This window comes from Nicotiana tomentosiformis, chromosome 2, assembly GCF_000390325.3.
Source record: "Nicotiana tomentosiformis chromosome 2, ASM39032v3, whole genome shotgun sequence".
Taxonomy (NCBI): domain Eukaryota; kingdom Viridiplantae; phylum Streptophyta; class Magnoliopsida; order Solanales; family Solanaceae; genus Nicotiana; species Nicotiana tomentosiformis.
Window position 1 is genome coordinate 180,990,059 of NC_090813.1, and position 19,497 is coordinate 181,009,555.

Below are 19,497 nucleotides of genomic sequence, written 5' to 3' on the forward strand. Positions count from 1 at the left end.
GAGTTTCAGACCATTTTTGTTCAAGAACATAGGTCTGGTTCTGGTGCGTCGCACCTGCGCAATTTTGGCCGCAGGTGCGTGATCGCTTCTACGGAGGCAGTGTCGCTTCTGCGACTTTGAGGCCAGGGGAGAAGCTTCGCTTCTGCGAAGCTTGGAAGGTGCGATGCCCGCTTCTGCGGTGCCATGGTCGCAGATGCGATCTTTCTCGCTTTTGTGGCTTCCTTTGCACTTCTGCGCAGTCGCTTCTGCGACATGAAGGTCCGCAGATGCGGTCCTCTGCTAGGCAGCCGTGTTCCGCAAATGCGATCTTTGTCTCGGGTGTTAGCCATTTTTTGCTCATTTTTGAGTTTTGAGTATCGGATTTGGGCGATTCCAAATGGGAGTTTTCACGACTTCGACTTGGGTAAGTGTTCTATATCCGAAAGTGATTATATTTCATAAATCCATGTTTGTATTCATCGTTTATTTCAGATTTAGATGGAAGAAATTGGAATTTTTGTAAAACTTTTCAAAAACAAAAATTTAGGATTTGAAAGACAATCCGATGTCGGAATTCGATAATTTTAGTATGATTGAACTCATATCGGAATGGGTGTCCGAATTCCATAATTTTTCGTCAGGTTCCGAAAAATGGGCCCCACGTTGACTTTTGGTTAACTTTTTTGAAAATGACTAAAATTAAGTCTCTTTCGAATTATGAATAATTTCTAAAACTCCAATTGAATTGTTGGTCAATAATTTGATAGGTTTGATTGGTTTGGAGACTAATTCGAAAGGAAAAGTTGTGGTCAAGTGATCACTTGAATTTGCGAAACGAGGTAAGTGTCCTGGTTAACCTTGATTTGAGGGAATAGAACCTTGAATTATTTGTTACATGAATTTCATGTGTAAATAGGCGATGTGACGAGTGCCTACACGTCGTCAAATTGATTGTTTGCATATTTATTTGAAAATCATAAATTATTTTAAATCATGAATTAATTATTATATTAATTATTTCTCTCATATTTCTTGTCCAATATTATGTCTTGAATTCATGCTATAATTGTTACATGCTTATTTGACTTATGTGTCTTCATTGTTACTTGACATTTAACATATTAAATATTAAATTGCCTATTTTCTCCCTGATTTTCACCATTAATTGTTACTTGTCATTACTTGTTTCCTAAATAAATTATAATTATTGTATGTTTTGTTGCCTAATAATTTTTTATTAAATGTAGTACTTATTGGAGTAGTTTTACATTTAAGAGAATTTGTTAAAAATGGTTAAAATTATTCTAACGTTGCCTTGTCTAGCAAGTGAAATGTTAGGCGCCATCACGGTCCTGAAGGTGAAAAATTCGGGTCATGACAGCGTATGCCCGAAATTTAATTTGGATATTTCTAGAATGTTTTGACGTCGTTTCTTCAAACATAAATGGTACCACATTAAGCAAATAAGATCCAAGTTCAGTTTTGATTAAAGCATTAGATCCGTATTGAAATTACGGAGTCATAGCAAAAAGAATCGTCGAATTCACACATCGTATGAGAGGGTTATACCAATTTCCGTGTCGGGAAAGATTGCTGTTTTTTTTTTTGGGCAGAGGCAAGTCATAGGTGTCAAATGCGACTTGCCTAGATAGATTCTAAAAATGGGGATTTCGGTCATTTTAACACATTTGGAGCTATGGAGCTCGGATTGAAGTAATTTTTGAGACAATTTTTACCATATAGATTGGGGTAAGTGATTCTAACTCGGTTTTGGTTAAATAACACGAAACTATTATTGTTTTTATCAACAAATTAATATTTTCGGTTGAAAATAGCAGAAAAATTTATAGAGTTTAATTGAAGATTTGAAGGCCGAGTTGTGGTCGAACTTGAGTAATTTTGGTATGGTTGGACTCGTGGTTGAATGGGGGTTCGGATTTTATAATATTTATCGTATTTCGAGACGTGGGCCCCAATGTTGACTTTTTTGTTAACTTTTTCGGATTTATTGTGAAATTTAGCATTTTCATATGGAATTGATTCCTACACCTCGTGTTGATTGTATCGAATTATTTGTGACTAGATTCAAGGCGTTCAGATGCCGAATCGCGAGGAAAAGGCTTATTGGAATAAAGAATTGTACGGTTTGAGGTAAGTAATATTTCTAAACTTGGAGTTGAGAGTATTAATCCCTGAATTACGTATTAAATGAATTGTTTGGAGGTGACACACATGTTAGGTGACGGGCGTGTGGGCGTGCACCGTGGCAATTTATGACGTAATTGATTCCGTAAAATTTTGTAATCAAATAATCTTGGCATTATCCATGTACTTTCATGTGTTAAAGAAATTGAGATGAGAATCATATTAAAAATCATGCTGGGACTATATGTCGTTATTATTGAGACCAACAGAGGTCATATTATTGTTGAATTATTTATTTAAATTATAATTTCATGCTCAGTCATTTTCATATCATATCTAAGTCTCTATTGCTAATTATTGATACATCATATTATTATTTTTGGGCTGATTTTTATGACATTTTGAGCCCGAGAGACTGGAGAGATAGATGACTGAGTGAGGCCGAGGGCCTGATTGTGAAGATATTTATGGGATCGGGCTGCACGCTGCAGCAAGCCATATTGGCTTTATATACTTTATTATTACGGGATCAGGCTGCATGCCGCAGCAGGCCAGATTGGCTTATTATAGCACGTGAGTTGTCCGTGCGGATTCAGATATTGGTACTATAGTACGTGAGTTATCCGTGCGGATCCAGATATTGATACTATAACACGTGAGTTGTCCATACAGCACGTGAGTTGTCCGTGCGGATCCAAATATTGATACTATAGCACGTGAGTTGTCCGTGCGGATTAGCGCTTGGGCTGAAGGAGCCCCTTTCGGAGTCTGTACCTCACACAATGAGCGCAGTTGATATTTATATTCGGGATGGATCTTCCCAGGGCATGAAGTTGCCTTATTTATTTATATTTGGGCTTGATCTGCCCGGTACAGTGCCGAGTGACTGAGTGTGCTGAATAGTGAGCGTGATAGGTGGAAATACAAGACAGTGAGATTGAGTATTCTGAAAGTGTGAGTACATGAGTTCATTATTGTGCTGCATTGCATTAGACATGCATACTTGATATGTAGGCATAGAGAAACATTTTTTCTCGTGTTATCTGATAATGAAATTTCTTATCTATTGTTAAAGTTTTTGAGAAAAATCACAGATTTCAGACTTACTCATATTTTCGGTGATTTCGGCAAAAAAAAATTGAGTTTTATTGTTATAATTGAAAAGAAAATATTTATTTTCCGGAATTGTAAACGAGCTGAGCATTTTATCATTGAGTTATTATCTGTTACTTTAATTATATTGTTATGAATTGTTACTAGCTATTGGTATGGACTCTAACATTTGTACAAGTTCGTCACTAATTTCAACCTAAGGTTAGTTTTGTTACTTATTGAGTACATGGGGTCGGTTGTACTCATACTACATTTTTGCACCTTGTGTGCAGATTTTGGATGCTGATATTGCTGTGTATGGGGGGAGCTGGCATTGGAGATATACATGTGTTCCGGTCATAGCTGCCTCTTGATCTTGGTAGCTTTAGATTTAAAAATCTGTTTATGTATTTTCAAATAAATGATATATTTTATTTCACACCAGCTTTGTAAATTCTGAATCTTAGAAACTCATGATTTGTACTACCAGTCCTTGGAGAGTGTATTAGAGTCAGTTAAATATTAATTAAATCAGATTATTTTTTATTTGGCTTACCTAACGGGTGAGGTTAGGTACCATTACGGCTAGTTGAATTTTGGGTCGTGACAATTTTAATCAGTGTCGGTGTGCTATATATGGGTATTTTATTAATTGGATTAACGGATATAGCTTGACTGATAAATCAACGAGCTTTGATTTTATAATTTTCACTAAAATAATTCACATGGTTAAGAACACTGACTTGAGATTTGTTCAGAGTAATGTTACTAACAAATTTAATAAATGCTACCTATATATTTTGAAAATTAACGTTAAGTAAAAATTAAGTGTACGAATATATTATAAAAATAATATTAAGTTATTTTAATTATAAGTAAAATACTTGGGTAAAGTATATTATATAGTATATAATATAGAAAGTATTACATAAATGAGAGGATTTATAATGTCAAGGGCATAATAGATTTTTCTGGCGAAAGTTTTATAAAATTTTATCAAAGTGACTATTGTGATAACTAGAGCATAGTATAATAATTTTTGTGTAACAAAAAAAAATGGCTTTTAAATAATGAACATAAAGTTGAATGACTTTTACGAAAAAAGAAAAAAAGAAAAAAGAACTTTTGAGTATTATTTGCCACACTTTTAAATGACCGCCCAAAAAATTAACTCTTAAAATAAAAAACTGGACGAGCAAAGATTCAAAGAATAGTACAAATTTACTAGATTTTTAAAATCGAGAATCTCCACGTAGCGTATTATTTGCCGCACTTTCACACTAGAAATCTTATATACTCCTAAAAAAGTTTCAGTAGTACAAGTCCTCAACATTGCCCATTTCAAAACTTCCATTTTCCTCCATTGTTTCCTCCGTTTCTCTCTTTCTACACCTTTCTCTCTCCTCTCCGGTAAGTTATACACACATAAATCTCTCCATCCGGCCATCCGTATATGTATGTATTTGTAAATGTATGTATATGTATCTATGTGTGTTGAGGCGGATCCGTTATTTGAACTTTATGTGTTCGAGTTAGGGATTTTACCGCAATTCATTTGATTTGCTAGGTTCAAAACCATTCTTTTTTTGTTCATATTTTAGTGAATTTTTTACACTTTGTATCCGCCCCTGATGTTTGTATGTGTGCATGTGTAGACATTGGCGTTTTGTGTGTGTATTTTGCAGTTAGGGTTTTTTGGGGCTAATTTGATTGGTTAATTGCGGATCTAGATGATATTTATTGCTATGTGTCTTGTAGGTTTTAGTAGAGAAGGTAGAAATGGGGAATAGAGTGGATCACGAGTATGATTACCTGTTTAAGATCGTGTTGATTGGTGATTCTGGAGTTGGAAAATCGAACATTTTGTCCAGGTTTACGCGAAATGAGTTCTGTTTGGAGTCCAAGTCCACTATCGGAGTTGAGTTCGCCACCAGAACTCTTCAGGTCAGTACTAATTTCGTTTGTTTCATTTGAATTTCCTCGTGCTTTGAGATATTAATATGGTAAATAATTGTATTAATGTCATTTGTTAACCTGTTATCTTCTGGCTAAGTGAGTTTGATAAGGGGATTCAAACGATTGTTGAGATTTGAACTTGTGACTTTAAGCGACTTTTGAAACCCCTTTACCACTTATTAAAAAATTTCTCCTATGTCAAGGAAATTCATCAGTTTAAATATAACTAAAAGTTGTTCATTTTTACCCTATTTGGAAAAATAATTTGTTGACTAAGGGGATTCAATTGAACCCCGTCCCTCTTACTAACCCTACCCCCAGGTAAAAGAGGAGGATGCTTAGTTGGTTGACAGTCAGTGAAAATAGTCAAATGGATATAGAAAATTCATATGGTCGACTTGGGACTTAGACTTGATTGATTGATTGAAAGAATGCTAACCTATTGAATGATCGATGATATGATATAGGATTTGCTGTGTTTTTGTGTGGTGATGGATGATGAAATAGAGATTAGTGAAGTGAGAGAACTGCTGATTTTGTGCATCGATTCTATTCAAGCTGCAAATTAAAAGGATGAATACAATTCAGATGTATGAGCTGATGATTGCTTTCTTCTTCATGTTTTGTATTCCCACTCCCGAGGGCATATACTTTTTTGGTTAAAATTACCCATTACAGTTTGGTTTTCTGCATAAATAGGCAATCAATAACTCAAGCGTGGTCATCATGTATTATGAACATGCATAAAATTTGTTTCTTTCTATGGACTATATGCAAGATAGGTATGAAGAAGTTTAGTAATGGTGTTTCTTGTCTAATGTTGGCAATATTTCTTTCAGAACTGATCTATTTGTACTTAAACAATCTGCTTCCGAGGAAAAAAGTTGGAGCCGTTATGACTTGGAAATTGGCAACTAACTATTATAGTGGCGTAATATAGCACTGATTGAATCTTTACCTTATCAAAAAAAAAAAAAACACTGATTTAAACAATCTGCTTCCGAGGAAAAAAGTTGGAGCCATTATGACTTGGAAATTGGCAACTAACTATTATAGTGGCGTAATATAAAACTGATGTTTTGTATGCCTTTAAAACTAAAAGGTCCAACAGCAAGACCAGATGTCTTTCTGTAATTGGAAATTTGAGTGTTCTAGTGGTGCTTATTTTGTCAAATCATGACCAAATACACTTAAGTTGTCGAATTTATAAATATGCTCCTCATAACAATCCTTTTGTTAGGGAAATGTAAATGCAGGGCTGAAACAGACTTATTGTTCTTTTAGCAACACTTCTGGACTAATTTATTGACTTCATGATACAGGTAGAGGGAAAGACAGTGAAGGCTCAAATATGGGACACTGCAGGCCAAGAAAGGTACCGAGCCATTACCAGTGCTTACTACAGAGGAGCAGTTGGTGCACTCCTTGTTTATGACATAACGAAGAGGCAAACATTTGACAATGTTCAGAGGTGGCTCCGAGAATTGAGAGACCATGCAGATTCTAACATTGTAATTATGATGGCCGGAAACAAGTCCGACCTTAACCATCTTAGAGCAGTCTCCGACCAGGACGGACAAACTTTAGCTGAGAAGGAAGGACTGTCATTTCTTGAGACATCGGCACTGGAATCAGTTAACATAGATAAGGCTTTTCAGACTATACTGACGGAGATATACCATATCATAAGTAAGAAGGCATTGGCTGCTCAGGAAGCAGCCGCAAGCACTACCCTTCCTAGTAAAGGTACAACCATCAATGTCAATGATACCTCTGGAGATGTGAAGAGAGGCTGCTGCTCAACCTGAGTTAGAGTTTCAACGAGGAATTAAGAATCGATAGGGAGCACAATACTTTCTTTTTCTAATTTTTTGGTTTATTTTATCATTGTTAAAAGCAAGAGATGTAGATTACTTTCTTGACTGTACAAGACAAAGAGGTTGTGAATGTTAATTGTCTAGTGATTTAGGAGGATCTATTCTTCATATGGTGTACTGTTTAAGTAGTTACTTCTGTAAATGACCTATACTGGTGATGTTGGGAAGAACAGATTTGCTATCTAATGTCTTCCAGGGTACTTGGTATACAGAGGATTCAATTAAATTCTAGCATTTTCATCTATACTATTTTGAGTTCTCTGGTTCTGTTAATTCAATTCTAGCATTTTCATTCAATTGAGAAGATACTGATGTACAGGGTCAGATCTTCTACACAGAACTTCAGAGTCTTATTTCTCCTCTCATAATGTTTCTAGCTTTCTTCATGACTTTTTTGGCTTACCGCAAATGCCTCCTTTGTTAATCTGGTTATATATAGTCTTCTCCAGGGGGGTTTCTTTAGAACTTTAACTGCTGAAATTTCCAAAGTTTGGTTTATTTTGCACACAAAAGAATTCGGGTTCATGCGATTAACCTTTGTAAGGTGCTGATAGAATGCACTAAAAGGATAATACAACTATAAGTCAGTTATAGATAGCAAATCTGGAAATAGAGTAATCCAGATTAAAGACTTTCTGTGAATGCACTTTGATGTAAATACATAACCAAATCCACTAGTAAACAATGTTAGAATTTGCATTAACTCCCATTTCAACTTTTTCAGTTTTGTCTTGATGTGATGAAAGGCATTCTTAACACTTTGATATTTTGATTCGTGTGGTTGGTTCATCCCTCCCTGAGTTGTTTTGACTTATGACTTGGAAATAACAAAATATATCCCTTTCTCCAAGTGGGTTGCATGACCAATTACCAAGTCATGACAAGTGGTCGGCCAACAACTTGGTTACAGTTAACCTCTCAAAGTCGCATGTAGCATAATTTGTTTATATCAATTTGTATGAACTCTGATTAGTACCCAAGGGAATAACTATAGTTCTTTTTCGCCTTTTGCCCCCCCGAGCTTTGTTTTAGTAGTAAGAGTATAGCACTGATGTGTGGGTTAAGCTACATTACAGAGTTCGAATTCTGCGTCGGGCCAAAAGTCCTGCCAAGAAGGATAGAGGGACGGGCCTTATTATCTAGAGTTTCGAATGATATGCGATCTAACATTGAGAATTTCTCAGTTATCAAAAGAAAAAAAATTAAGGTTTTAAGATACTAAAGCAAACTGATAATAAAAGTCAATGATACACCAGAATGGTTTTTTAAAGCGTATGTTAACTTGAATACAAAGTAGACATGAATACATTAATCACTTCCAGGAAATTCCATTTTGGTGCGTAAAACGCTCTTTGTCAATAGATGATTTCAACTCGAACCCGAAACTTCTAATTTAGGATAAAAGAATAATTATCACACTGTTTTGGTCGTGGTCAATTGCAACTGCCATTACAAGATTTGGACTGATAGTTCATTTTCACCGATTAATTTTTGTAAGTCAAATGGTGATCTTTAAAGAGAAAATGAACCTTTATAGCCCTTCAAAATTTTAATAGCCCATATTTTTTTTTATTTACACGAAATGTCCCTTTGGCCCAAATAATTACATTTAATAGCCTGAAATGTCTATATTGTATATTTTTTATATAGTGACGGTCTATTTTGTATATTATTTCTATGATGACAGTCTATTTCGTATATATTTTGTATAGTGACAGTCTATTTTGTATAGTGAAAGTCTATTGTATAGTGACAGTCTATTTTGTATATAAATTGTATAGCGACAGTCTATTTTGTATATATTTTGTATAGCGATAGTCTATTTTGTATACAACATACCAGTATTATCCCACACCGTAAATTTGTATAGTGGCAGTCTACAATTGCATAGTGACAGTCTATTTTGTATATATTTTGTATAGTGACAGTCTATTATATATATTTTGTATAGTGACAGTCTATTGTATATTTTTTATATAGTGGCAGTTTATTTTATATATATTTTGTGTAGTGACAGTCTATTTTGTATCCCGAGCACTTTTATTTATCCAACGTGTATAGACTGTTGTATGATGTATAAAAGTGTATATATATATATATATATATATATATATATATATATATATATATATTAGTCTTTTACCTTAACCTTATCTATTCAACGTGTATAGACTATTTTATATAAAAAATTATAATTAAGAAGCTGCTAGCATTTCTATTAAAACAAAAATCAAAGAACGGTAATGAAAAAAATAATAGGTCCACCTCACAAAAAAGATTAAAGTAATTCTATTGAATCACAACTCACAAGACTCATGTTACTCTAATTATTATTTTTTATTTAAAATTTGAGCTATTTTTTAGTTTCTATTAAACAAGTATAAATTTTTTTTTGCTAATTGTAATTGTTAGTAAATTTAAGGAGCTGATTATTCGTAATATGAAAAACAAGATATCTCTCTGACGAATATTTAAAGGGTATTTTACACCTTTTAATTTTTATCCATAAAATAGGAGACTCATTCAAAATGGTCCAACTTATCCTTAAAAAGCAAAATGTGACACTTATTCAGATTAGAGGAATATAAAGACGAAGCCTTTAGAAGAAAAAAGAAGAGAGAGAAAGAGAGAGAGAGAGAGAGAGAGAGAGAGAGAGAGAGAGAGAGAGAGAGAAATTAAAACTTGCTCATTTCACCGTAAGTTGGTGCTTTTGGTTTTAGTTATATGAAATTTTCATTTCATTTCTCCATTTCTTTGGTTATTAAAAAAGAAGTGATCGACTTTGAAATAGCTTTCAGTTGTCTACCAAATCCTGCAAATCAATGGAGTTAAATAAGAAAATTGATTTATTTTTAAAAATTTAACAATTTATAGTGGAGAAATAATGAAGAGTAGTAGATCAAAATAGATTAAAAACTCTACTTTGCAATTTATAGTGGGTCAGCACATTTTTTGTGTGTAACCAATGTAATATGTTTTTGGTTATAACTTGCAATCAAATTTAATAGGCTATCATTTGTCTTAATTTAGTGCCGAACAGCCATAAATAAAGTTTGCTCGATCTTTAAATCCGTAAGCAAGTTTTGGACTAAAATGTGTTCAAGAAAAGTTGACATAGAAAAAGAACAAAAGCTCATACTTTATGGAATATGTATCATTATATTTTTGAAGTTTAACTACTTCTTATAAGGGAGAATAAGCTCACCGGTCGACATGCTTGCTTGGATATAATTGCCAGGCACCGAGGGTATAATTGTCTTTGAAGAAAAGATTAACATCAAAGGATACGCAATTGCTCCGCCGTCTGCTGGCTGACATGACCATCACCCTGTTGAGGTTTTATTTTTAAGATGTAATATTCTTAAAATGAGGGTGAATGGGAAATGGAGGGAAAATAAAATTTTGAGTAAAATTTTAAGTTTCCCCCTCTTAACCATGAGACATTGTCCCATATTGGAAGTGGAAGATATTTTTGGTGGGTATATATATAATTGCTCTTCTTGTAGCTCTTAAAGAGTTAAGAAGAAAGCAAGCCTCGCGCCGTCGTCGTCGCTCGCTCCGCTCGGCTTCGGCTATGGCTTCGGCTTCGGCTTCGGCTTCGGATTTGGTCAAATGATTGATTGATTCGGATATTTTTCAATCCGTGTATTGATAATTTGAGCCGGATATAATGGTCTTCCCACCATGAAGTGCTTGCTCCACAAACATGTAATGCTTGCTCCACCATGAAGGGTGGACGTTTGATCTTGCACTCCTTCTTGGCTGCTATATATATGAGCAGCAAATGTTGAAGAAAGATACTCAACTCAACATACAATTCGCTCAACAAATTGGCTATACATTGCACTCCTTCCTCTCAGAACTTCCATACGTTTTTCTGAGTATATACTCCTTCGTTCTGCATTGTTTTTAACTTCAAACAAAGCAACTGTAAGTGTGATTTGCTACCGAACTTTGTGTTCGCCGAAACACTGGGGTTTGAAGTACCGCTACACCAGTGTGTTATTCGTTCTATCCTGGGAGGAAATAATCCATTACCTTGGGTACTAGGAGGGGATTAAATTCCTTAAGGAAACACTGTGAATTCAGTGGGCTCGAATTTATTATTATTGTTTCATTACGTTAACTTATATTTTGCAGAATTAATATTTACAAATACAGCAATATTGACCGGGAATAACAATCTTAAGGAATTTAATATTTATTTCTGTACTTGTGTTATTCTTATTATTCTGCAAACTAAAACCTTTGTGGTTTGTGTACTCCCGTTTTGGAGAGTTAAGCCTTCGTGGCGTTTTGTTGGATATTAAAATCTACGTGATTTTTACTCCAGTTTGAAAACGTGTATTAAACGTTTGTTTGTGTCATTCTTTTACAGAAAAGATGATGACTGAAAACGAAAACCAAGCTGTTCCGATGGCGACTGCCAACGCAACGACAAGCCGAACACCGGCGTTGGCACCGGCAGAAAAACCCGGAAAATTTTCCGGGATTGATTTCAAACGCTGGCAGCAGAAGATGTTCTTCTACTTAACTACGTTATGTCTACAGAAGTTCATCAAGGAAGATGTTCCTGATCTGCCGGATAAAACTCCAGATAATGAACGCTTTCTCGTGATTGAAGCGTGGAAGCATTCTGATTTTTTATGCAAGAATTATATTCTTAGCGGACTGGATGATAATCTGTATAATGTATACAGTAGCATGGAGACATCCAAAGAATTGTGGAATGCGCTTGAAAAGAAATATAAGACTGAAGATGCCGGGATGAAGAAATTCGTTGCCGCAAAATTTCTGGACTACAAAATGATAGATAGCAAGTCTGTTATTACTCAAGTCCAGGAATTGCAAGTGATTATTCATGATCTACTTGCTGAAGGTCTTGTAATCAACGAAGCATTCCAAGTAGCAGCAATGATTGAGAAGTTGCCTCCGTTGTGGAAGGATTTCAAAAATTATTTGAAACACAAACGAAAGGAAATGTCCCTTGAAGATCTCATTGTTCGGTTGAGAATCGAAGAGTACAATAAAGCTGCTGAAAGGAGAGGCCGTGGAAATTCAATAATAATGGGAGCAAATATTGTTGAAGCTAACAAAAAGAGGAAGAAGGCTTCTGGTCCGAAATACAACCCAAGCAAGAAGCGGTTCAGTGGAAACTGCTACAACTGTGGAAAAACCGGACACAAATCTACGGAGTGTCGTGCTCCGAAGAAAGACAAGAAAAGGGGTCAAGCAAACATGGTAGTAAACCATGATGATGTTGATAACTTGTGTGCCATGCTCTCTGAATGTAACTTGGTGGGAAATCCTAAATTGTGGTGGTTTGATTCAGGAGCCACTCGCCATGTTTGTGCAGTTAGAGAGGCTTTTGCTACCTATGCTCTTGCTGAACCCGGAGAGACAGTTTATATGGGAAATGCTTCAACAGCAAAAGTTGAAGGATATGGGAAGGTATTTCTAAAAATGACTTCTGGCAAGGTCATGACTTTGAACAATGTCCTTCATGTTCCCGAAATGAGAAAGAATTTAGTCTCTACTGGACTTCTTGTTAAGCACGGTTTTAAGTGCGTTTTTGTATCCAACAAGGTTGTAATTAGTAAGAATGGAATATTTGTGTGAAAAGGTTACCTCACCGAGGGCCTTTTCAATCTAAATGTAATGGTTGTTGAAAATAATAATAATATTTCAGCTTCTTCTTACTTACTTGAGTCAAATGATTTATGGCATGTACGTTTGGGTCATGTCAATTATAAAACCTTGCGGAAAATGATTAACTTGGAAGTACTGCCCAAGTTTGAATGCGAAAAATCAAAATGTCAAATATGTGTGAAATCTAAGTATGTTAAACATCCTTATAAGTCAGTTGAAAGGAATTCAAATCCTTTAGACTTAATTCACACAGATATTTGTGACATGAAGTCAATACCATCTCGCGGTGGAAAGAAGTATTTCATAACTTTTATTGACGATGGTACTCGATATTGCTATGTTTACTTACTGAATAGTAAAGATGAAGCAATAGACGCATTCAGGCAATACAAAAATGAAGTTGAAACGCAACTTAACAAGAAAGTAAAAATGATAAGAAGTGATAGGGGTGGTGAATATGAATCTCCTTTTGAAAAAATATGTTTAGAATATGGAATTATTCATCAAACAACAGCCCTTACACGCCCCAATCTAATGGGATTGCGGAAAGAAAGAATCGCACATTAAAGGAGATGATGAATGCATTGTTGATAAGTTCTGGTTTGCCACAGAACTTGTGGGGGGAAGCCATTCTTACGGCTAATCGAATATTAAATCGAGTGCCCCATAGCAAAACACAATCCATTCCTTATGAACAATGGAAAGGAAGGAAGCCCAACTTGAATTATTTTAAAGTGTGGGGGTGTTTGGCAAAAGTGCAAGTTCCTAAATCCAAAAGGGTAAAGATAGGACCGAAAACCGTTGATTGTGTTTTCATAGGATATGCGACAAATAGTAAAGCATATCGATTTCTGGTTCATAAATCAGAAAATCCCGACATTCATAATAATACGGTTATAGAATCAGATAATGCTGAGTTTTTTGAAAATATATATCCGTATAAAAAGGAATGTGAGTCGTTTGGTGAAGGATCTAAACGACCTCGGGAAGAAACAAAAGAAAGTACATGTAATCAGGAGAATCCAAGACGTAGTAAACGTCAAAGAACGTCTACTTCATTTGGACCAGATTTTGTGACTTTCTTATTGGAGAATGAGCCTCAAACATTTAAAGAAGCTATGACTTCTTCGGAATCATTGTTTTGGAAAGAGGCAGTCAATAGTGAAATAGAATCCATATTGAACAACCATACATGGGAATTGGTTGATCTTCCTCCTGGAAATAAACCTTTGGGTTCTAAATGGATTTTTAAGAGAAAAATCAAAGATGATGGCACTATTGATAAATTCAAGGCAAGGCTCGTAGTCAAAGGGTATAGACAACGAGAAGGTCTAGACTACTTTGATACATACTCTCCAGTTACAAGAATTACGTCCATACGGATGTTAGTAGCATTAGCTGCAGTGTATGGTCTTGAAATTCATCAAATGGATGTTAAGACGGCCTTCTTAAATGGAGAGTTGGAGGAAGAAATTTACATGGAACAACCTGAAGGGTTTGTGGTTCCAGGTAAAGAAAAGAAGGTATGTAGACTTGTTAAGTCTCTTTACGGACTAAAACAAGCACCCAAACAATGGCATGCGAAATTTGACCAAACAATGTTGTCAAATGGTTTTAAGATAAATGAATGTGATAAATGCGTGTACATTAAAAATGTTCCAAATCACATAGTCATTGTTTGCCTATATGTGGATGATATGTTGATAATGAGTAATGACATTGCCAACATAAATGCTACTAAGCGTATGCTCAATAGCAAGTTTGATATGAAAGACTTGGGAGTTGCTGATTTAATTCTGGGAATTAAGATCAATAAGACTCCTCAAGGTCTGGCATTGTCACAATCTCATTATATTAAGACAGTACTTGAAAAATTCAAGCACTTGGGCTTTAAAGTTGCAAAGACTCCAATTGACGTGAATCTTGCATTAGCAAAGAACAAAGGCCAAAGCATATCACAATTGGATTATGCTCGTGTATTGGGATGCTTAATGTATATCATGAATTGTACACGACCAGACATAGCTTGTGCTATAAGTAAACTGAGTTGATATACGAGCAATCCAGGCCAATCTCATTGGATGGCAATGAAACGAGTTTTGGGATATTTAGAACATACCCAGAACTTTGAATTGCACTACAGTAATTTCCCTGCGGTGATTGAGGGATACTGTGATGCAAATTGGATCACCGGTTCAACTGATTCTAAGTCCACGAGTGGATATGTATTCACTATTGGTGGAGGAGCGGTATCTTGGAAGTCGTCCAAACAAACATGTATTGCCCGCTCTACAATGGAGGCTGAATTCATAGCCTTAGATAAAGCCGGTGAAGAAGCTGAATGGCTCCGGAATTTCTTGGAAGACATTCCATTTTGGCCCAAACCGTTGGCACCAATATGCATACATTGTGATAGTCAAGCGGCAATTGGAAGGGCTGGGAGCGTCATGTATAACGGTAAATCTCGTCATATACGACGAAGACATAAAACCGTTAGGCAATTACTCTCTAGAGGAATTATCACAATTGACTATGTAAAGTCAAGTGATAATGTGTCGGATCCACTTACAAAAGGCCTAACTAGAGAGGTAGTTGAGAAATCATCAAGGGGAATGGGGCTATGGCCGAGAACAAGTCATTGTGGCGGTAACTCTACCTAGAAGACTGGAGATCCCAAGATCTAGGTTCAAAGAGATCAAACAAAGTCATTAATGACGGTTCAACATTGTCAAATAAAATTTTAGTCCATTCTCGTGATGAGACAATGTTCAGTACCAAGGATAAAGCATTAAGGCTTTTTAATGATTTCTAAATTTGATACGGGGTATATCAAATAGTGTATCTACAGGATGACACGTTTAGGAATCACCTATTTAAGTGTGAAGTGTGAGCCGCTTCAAGGAGAACTTTGTAAGGCCAGTTCTCTACGCACTTATGAAACCAGGCGGTGTTCATGGCTGAAACGAACACAACAATGAGAACCAAAGACGGTTAAGGGTTGATTGTGTGACTTATGGTTGTCTAGGTATACACCAAAGATCGACGGTTCAAAGATATCAAATCTACCGATTGACCGAGTATATCCGATATAAGTTTACTACGGAAAGTTCAAAGGGAAACCTACTTATCCAGATGCAATTAATCCTTGCTTGTAAATCACACAGTTTTTCATGCATACTTCCGTGATATAGCCATTCCCCATTCATGTGGGGGATTGTTGAGGTTTTATTTTTAAGATGTAATATTCTTAAAATGAGGGTGAATGGGAAATGGAGGAAAAATGAAATTTTGAGTAAAATTTTAAGTTTCCTCCTCTTAACAATGAGACATTGTCCCATATTGGAAGTGGAAGACATTTTTGGTGGGTATATATATAATTGCTCTTCTTGTAGCTCTTAAAGAGTTAAGAAGAAAGCAAGCCTCGCGCCGCCGTCGTCGCTCGCTCGCTCGGCTCGGCTTCGGCTACGGCTACGGCTACGGCTTCGGCTTCGGCTTCGGCTTCGGCTTCGGATTCGGATTTGGATTTGGATTTGGTCAAATGATCGATTGATTGATTATTTTTTGGACCAAATTTATTTGTTAATAGTAAATATTAACGTAAGATTATCCGTATTTGTAACGGATATTTTCCAATCCGTGTATTGATAATTTGGCAGCCGGATATAATGGTCTTCCCACCATGAAGTGCTTGCTCCACAAACATGTAATGCTTGCTCCACCATGAAGGGTGGACGTTTGGTCTTGCACTCCTTCTTGGCTGCTATATATATGAGCAGCAAATGTTGAAGAAAGATACTCAACTCAACATACAATTTGCTCAACAAATTGGCTATACATTGCACTCCTTCCTCTCAGAACTTCCATACGTTTTTCTGAGTATATACTCCTTCGTTCTGCATTGTTTTTAACTTCAAACAAAGCAACTGTAAGTGTGATTTGCTACCGAACTTTGTGTTCGCCGAAACACTGGGGTTTGAAGTACCGCTACACCAGTGTGTTATTCGTTCTATCCTGGGAGGAAATAATCCATTACCTTGGGTACTAGGAGGGGATTAAATTCCTTAAGGAAACACTGTGAATTCAGTGGGCTCGAATTTATTATTATTGTTTCATTACGTTAACTTATATTTTGCAGAATTAATATTTACAAATACAGCAATATTGACCGGGAATAACAATCTTAAGGAATTTAATATTTATTTCTGTACTTGTGTTATTCTTATTATTCTGCAAACTAAAACCTTTGTGGTTTGTGTACTCCCGTTTTGGAGAGTTAAGCCTTCGTGGCGTTTTGTTGGATATTAAAATCTACGTGATTTTTACTCCAGTTTGAAAACGTGTATTAAACGTTTGTTTGTGTCATTCTTTTACAGAAAAGATGATGACTGAAAACGAAAACCAAGCTGTTCCGATGGCGACTGCCAACGCAACGACAAGCCGAACACCGGCGTTGGCACCGGCAGAAAAACCCGAAAAATTTTCCGGGATTGATTTCAAACGCTGGCAGCAGAAGATGTTCTTCTACTTAACTACGTTATGTCTACAGAAGTTCATCAAGGAAGATGTTCCTGATCTGCCGGATAAAACTCCAGATAATGAACGCTTTCTCGTGATTGAAGCGTGGAAGCATTCTGATTTTTTATGCAAGAATTATATTCTTAGCGGACTGGATGATAATCTGTATAATGTATACAGTAGCATGGAGACATCCAAAGAATTGTGGAATGCGCTTGAAAAGAAATATAAGACTGAAGATGCCGGGATGAAGAAATTCGTTGCCGCAAAATTTCTGGACTACAAAATAATAGATAGCAAGTCTGTTATTACTCAAGTCCAGGAATTGCAAGTGATTATTCATGATCTACTTGCTGAAGGTCTTGTAATCAACGAAGCATTCCAAGTAGCAGCAATGATTGAGAAGTTGCCTCCGTTGTGGAAGGACTTCAAAAATTATTTGAAACACAAACGAAAGGAAATGTCCCTTGAAGATCTCATTGTTCGGTTGAGAATCGAAGAGGACAATAAAGCTGCTGAAAGGAGAGGCCGTGGAAATTCAACAATAATGGGAGCAAATATTGTTGAAGCTAACAAAAAGAGGAAGAAGGCTTCTGGTCCGAAATACAACCCAAGCAAGAAGCGGTTCAGTGGAAACTGCTACAACTGTGGGAAAACCGGACACAAATCTACGGAGTGTCGTGCTCCGAAGAAAGACAAGAAAAGGGGTCAAGCAAACATGGTAGTAAACCATGATGATGTTGATAACTTGTGTGCCATGCTCTCTGAATGTAACTTGGTGGGAAATCCTAAACTGTGGTGGTTTGATTCAGGAGCCACTCGCCATGTTTGTGCAGTTAGAGAGGCTTTTGCTACCTATGCTCTTGCTGAACCCGGAGAGACAGTTTATATGGGAAATGCTTCAACAGCAAAAGTTGAAGGATATGGGAAGGTATTTCTAAAAATGACTTCTGGCAAGGTCATGACTTTGAACAATGTCCTTCATGTTCCCGAAATGAGAAAGAATTTAGTCTCTACTGGACTTCTTGTTAAGCACGGTTTTAAGTGCGTTTTTGTATCCAACAAGGTTGTAATTAGTAAGAATGGAATATTTGTGGGAAAAGGTTACCTCACCGAGGGCCTTTTCAATCTAAATGTAATGGTTGTTGAAAATAATAATAATATTTCAGCTTCTTCTTACTTACTTGAGTCAAATGATTTATGGCATGTACGTTTGGGTCATGTCAATTATAAAACCTTGCGAAAAATTATTAACTTGGAAGTACAGCCCAAGTTTGAATGCGAAAAATCAAAATGTCAAATATGTGTGGAATCTAAGTATGTTAAACATCCTTATAAGTCAGTTGAAAGGAATTCAAATCCTTTAGACTTAATTCACACAGATATTTGTGACATGAAGTCAATACCATCTCGCGGTGGAAAGAAGTATTTCATAACTTTTATTGATGATGGTACTCGATATTGCTATGTTTACTTACTGAATAGTAAAGATGAAGCAATAGACGCATTCAGGCAATACAAAAATGAAGTTGAAACGCAACTTAACAAGAAAGTAAAAATGATAAGAAGTGATAGGGGTGGTGAATATGAATCTCCTTTTGAAGAAATATGTTTAGAATATGGAATTATTCATCAAACAACAGCCCCTTACACGCCCCAATCTAATGGGATTGCGGAAAGAAAGAATCGCACATTAAAGGAGATGATGAATGCATTGTTGATAAGTTCTGGTTTGCCACAGAACTTGTGGGGGGAAGCCGTTCTTACGGCTAATCGAATATTAAATCGAGTGCCCCATAGCAAAACACAATCCATTCCTTATGAACAATGGAAAGGAAGGAAGCCCAACTTGAATTATTTTAAAGTGTGGGGGTGTTTGGCAAAAGTGCAAGTTCCTAAACCCAAAAGGGTAAAGATAGGACCGAAAACCGTTGATTGTGTTTTCATAGGATATGCGACAAATAGTAAAGCATATCGATTTCTGGTTCATAAATCAGAAAATCCCAACATTCATAATAATACGGTTATAGAATCAGATAATGCTGAGTTTTTTGAAAATATATATCCGTATAAAAAGGAATGTGAGTCGTTTGGTGAAGGATCTAAACGACCTCGGGAAGAAACAAAAGAAAGTACATGTAATCAGGAGAATCCAAGACGTAGTAAACGTCAAAGAACGTCTACTTCATTTGGACCAGATTTTGTGACTTTCTTATTGGAGAATGAGCCTCAAACATTTAAAGAAGCTATGACTTCTTCGGAATCATTGTTTTGGAAAGAGGCA

At 36.0% G+C, this 19,497-nt stretch overlaps 1 protein-coding gene across 1 annotated transcript; it reads left to right on the forward strand.

The window, feature by feature from the left end:
* The first annotated feature begins 4,470 nt into the window (after window positions 1-4,470).
* Window positions 4,471-7,293, forward strand: LOC104086111 (ras-related protein Rab2BV). Its single transcript, XM_009590289.4, has 3 exons — window positions 4,471-4,626; window positions 4,975-5,160; window positions 6,495-7,293. Exons 2-3 carry the CDS (start codon window positions 4,996-4,998, stop codon window positions 6,978-6,980), a joined length of 651 nt encoding a protein of 216 aa, XP_009588584.1. The 5' UTR covers window positions 4,471-4,626; window positions 4,975-4,995; the 3' UTR covers window positions 6,981-7,293.
* Window positions 7,294-19,497: the final 12,204 nt, after the last annotated feature.

Excerpts from the sequence above, each read along its gene's own strand:
- LOC104086111 (XM_009590289.4), top strand. The coding sequence starts at position 4,996 with ATGGGGAATAGAGTGGATCACGAGTATGATTACCTGTTTAAGATCGTG. Across the intron at positions 5,161-6,494 it reads TCGCCACCAGAACTCTTCAG|GTAGAGGGAAAGACAGTGAA; the intron begins GTCAGTACTAAT and ends TTCATGATACAG.